Source organism: Chlamydotis macqueenii, chromosome Z (assembly GCF_036417535.1).
Source record: "Chlamydotis macqueenii isolate bChlMac1 chromosome Z, bChlMac1.mat, whole genome shotgun sequence".
Lineage (NCBI taxonomy): Eukaryota > Metazoa > Chordata > Aves > Otidiformes > Otididae > Chlamydotis > Chlamydotis macqueenii.
Window position 1 is genome coordinate 64,688,893 of NC_141593.1, and position 3,268 is coordinate 64,692,160.

Sequence of the window (3,268 nt, forward strand, 5' to 3'; positions counted from 1 at the left end):
AGGCATCCGCCTGCCCCAGCATGGAGTCCTCCCCAGGGTGCAGGTGGATGTCTGCTCCTCCATGGGCCTCCATGGGCTCCACCACAGGCTGCAGGGGAATCTCTACTGGGAGCAGCATTACTGCTCTCCCTCCTTCATCACTGCCCTGGCGTGAGGTCAAAGATAAAAAAACAAGATAGTAGAACATTATCTGGAGCTCATCGTGAAATAAATGACCACCATTACTAACACTGTACCTGGAAACTGAATGGCAGTATATACTCTCAAAAAATGGATTAAAAATCTGCCTGAAGACGTGCAAGACCACAACAGTGATCGTAACTGTGATGTGATGGTAAAGTGATGTAGTGGGAAGTCCATCCCTCAGTAACAACAGAACCTGTCGCTCAGGGACTCGATGGCAATGAGCACTCCAGGCCTGGCCAGAAGGTAAAGCCTGTTGTGAAGGGCCTTGTCCAAGTAGCTCCTTTGAAGGCACTGACAGGCACGGGGCATCGGCCACCTGGCTCTAGGGAGCCTGTTCCAGTGTCTGACCGCCCTCTTGGTAAAGGAAGGTGTCCTGGTATCAAGTCTGAACCTCCTCTGATGCAGCTTTGAAGCACTGCCATGCAGCCCGTCGCTGGATCCCAGGGGGAAGAGCTCAGCACCTCCCTGTCCTCCTCCTCTCCTCGATGCAGAGAGCAGCACCAAGCGGTGACTGCACGCAGGATGAAGGATTTGTTTGCTGCCGTGGCGAGGCTGCGCTGGGCAGTGCAGGTGGTAGGAGAGCAGAGCTCTGGGACAGGGGAGCAGAGGAGGAGGAGGAGGAGCTGAGGAGACCAGGCCTGGGGTGGTGAGTGGTGGGGCACGCGCTGGCCCTGGAGAGCCCCCAGCTGGAAACTTCTGCCTGGAACCAGCTGCAGAGGTGCAGGCCCGGATCTGAGGAGCACCTGCCTTTGCGGGGAACAGTGAAATAGTACGGGGCACACGTAGAAGGAGCCCTCAGCGTTACATCCCAGCCCTCTCGGCAAAACGACTAAAAAAGGGCGAGGATAGCAAGGCCACCTGCACTGTTAGTGACTGAGACTGAGACTTTTTCTGTAGTTTCAATGCATTTATTTTACTTGGATAATTGGGTTTAGGGGGCTGGGAGCCCTTGAGGGCTGGCAGATGTCCCAGCAGATGGCACAGTCCTGTTTGGGTCATCCCCCGAGGCACCCTCCATGGTCACGGGCGTCGTGCTGGTTTCTTGTTGTGCGGAGAGTCCTCGGAGCTGCCAGTCTTCCTCTTTGGGGGTGGCTGTGGCCCCCCAGGGGAGCGTTGACTGCCCGGGCTGGAAGTGGAGGGCCCGGGCACGGGCTCCCGTGGCTGCACCCGGGCCTCTTCTTGCTCCACGGAGATGGCAGTGGGAGCAGAGGGGTGGCTGCCAGGACTCCCGCCAGTGGCAGTGGATGAGGCGCCGGGGAGCTCCTCCCCACTGGATCTCGCAGGGCTGCCAGACGGGGCTGCGCTGGGGGCGAGACACCCTCTTGGGGAGGCAGCAGGGCCGGGAGCACCCGCGGGGCTGCCCTCCCGCCCCCTGGCAGCATGGGCATCCTGCTGGCCCAGGGGACGATGGGCCTCTCCGCTGGGCCCTTGCACGGCGACATGGGCACGTTGTTGTGCACGTGTTGCTGTGCGGTTTTGGAGGGAGCCTCCCAGCATCTGGACCGGCAGCTCTGCGTCTGTCCTGCTGTTGGTGGGGATGCCCGTGTTGGTGTCCTCCGCTGTGGCTGCCTCCGGCACCCTGTTGCCAAAGAGCTCCTCCAGCTCCTGATGAACCCAGGACTGCAGGGTCTGGAAGAGCGTTGGGTGGTCCTCAAAATGGCTCAGCCAGTTTGGGGGCTGGAGGCCGCCCGCAGGACTCCTGGGCACCCCTTCTGCCGCCCGCCCTTGGGCTGCCGCACGGCGATGGAGCTGGTGGGCGCCCTGGGGTCTGGGAGCTCCTGCCGCCTGGCGGACAATGACTGACGATGTCCCCGGTGGTGTAATGACGTGCTCCATGTAGTCATCGTCCGCCCGCACCGAGTGCAAGATGGAGAGGATCCTCCTCTTGCAGAGGGGGCACTCGGGTTTGCTTTCAGCCCACTGCAAGATGCACAGGTAGCAGAACTGGTGGAGGCATGGCATCACGTAGCTGGGCTCCTCCCAGCTGTCCAGGCATATTGGACAGCGGTCCTTCAGCTCTGTGGCCATGCTCTCCACCGGTGCAGTGGGCTGGGGGGAGCTGGGGTTGTTGAGCCTCTCCCTCTCCCTGGTGCTGCAGCAGCGGGTGTCACGCTAGGAAAGGAAGAGAGGACACCGTCACTGGTTGGCCTGGGGAGAGGTGGAAGAAATGCCCAGGTCCCTCAAGAAGGAAACCCTCCCACCTCCCCGGCCAGCTCACCTCTGCTGCTGCGAGCACACCTCCTGCGTATCCTGGCTGCCTGAACCTGGCAGGGCCAGGGAAAATCCTTCAGCGGCTCTGGGGTCGCACACGGAGAGCTGCAACGGACAACTCCCCGAGCACAACACCAGCACCAAAGGCCTCGCTCAGCACTCCAGCCTCGCCAGCTGCTCAGCTGGAGTCCAGGCACGAGCCGACCGGCTGAGACTCAGCACCCGCTGAGGGTCTCCTGGTCACAATCCGTTGCTCAGGGACATTCCAAGCTGTTGCTAGGTGACATCAGAGTCCATCACCTGGACACGTCTCCGTCCATCCCTTGGTGACAACAAAACCTATTTACAAAATTGGGGACTCGATGGCATCGGAACCCATCGCTTGGTGAAGTCGCTGTCCACTGGTCAGGGACACCACGACAGGCTGTCCTCATCCACAGCGCTTGCCCTGGCAGCACTGCGGCCCCGGCACACGTGTCTGGGCTTACCAGAACGCCGCTGCCCGCTCCATCCCCTCCATCTCTTGTCTTGTTCTTGGCATAGGTGTTTCACGCCAGTCACCGAGGCCTCGGCCCTGTCTTCCTGGGGCCCCGTCACGTCGCTCTGGCTGTGGCTGTGGCAGATGTCTCCAGGCATATATGGCAAGAGGGTTCACTGGCCAACACCTCGTGCCTTCCTCAGAGGCTGCAGGACCAAGTCCCACGGGCCCTCCCCACAGCCCAGCGCTGCTGGCCAGCCCTCTGGGCTCCCCCGCTTTCTGCTACGGGGTGTCAAAGGCAGCACTTGGTGTGCCCTGGCAGGCCCTCCATCTTTCTCCCCCAGCCGGAAGGCACAAGGGTGATCCCCTCTGCTCAGCACTGCTAAGGCCTCC

General features: G+C 61.3%; 1 protein-coding gene across 1 annotated transcript; it reads right to left on the reverse strand.

The window, feature by feature from the left end:
• Positions 1 to 1,206: 1,206 nt before the first annotated feature.
• Positions 1,207 to 3,033, reverse strand: LOC147596374 (uncharacterized). Its single transcript, XM_086771365.1, has 2 exons — positions 2,959 to 3,033; positions 1,207 to 2,298 (listed from the first exon to the last, which is right to left on the reverse strand). The coding sequence occupies exons 1-2, from the start codon at positions 3,031 to 3,033 to the stop codon at positions 1,207 to 1,209; spliced, it is 1,167 nt and encodes a 388-aa protein (XP_086627491.1).
• Between the last annotated feature and the right edge of the window lie 235 nt (positions 3,034 to 3,268).

Excerpts from the sequence above, each read along its gene's own strand:
- LOC147596374 (XM_086771365.1), bottom strand. The coding sequence starts at position 3,033 with ATGCCTGGAGACATCTGCCACAGCCACAGCCAGAGCGACGTGACGGGG. Across the intron at positions 2,299-2,958 it reads AAGACAGGGCCGAGGCCTCG|CGTGACACCCGCTGCTGCAG; the intron begins GTGACTGGCGTG and ends TTCCTTTCCTAG.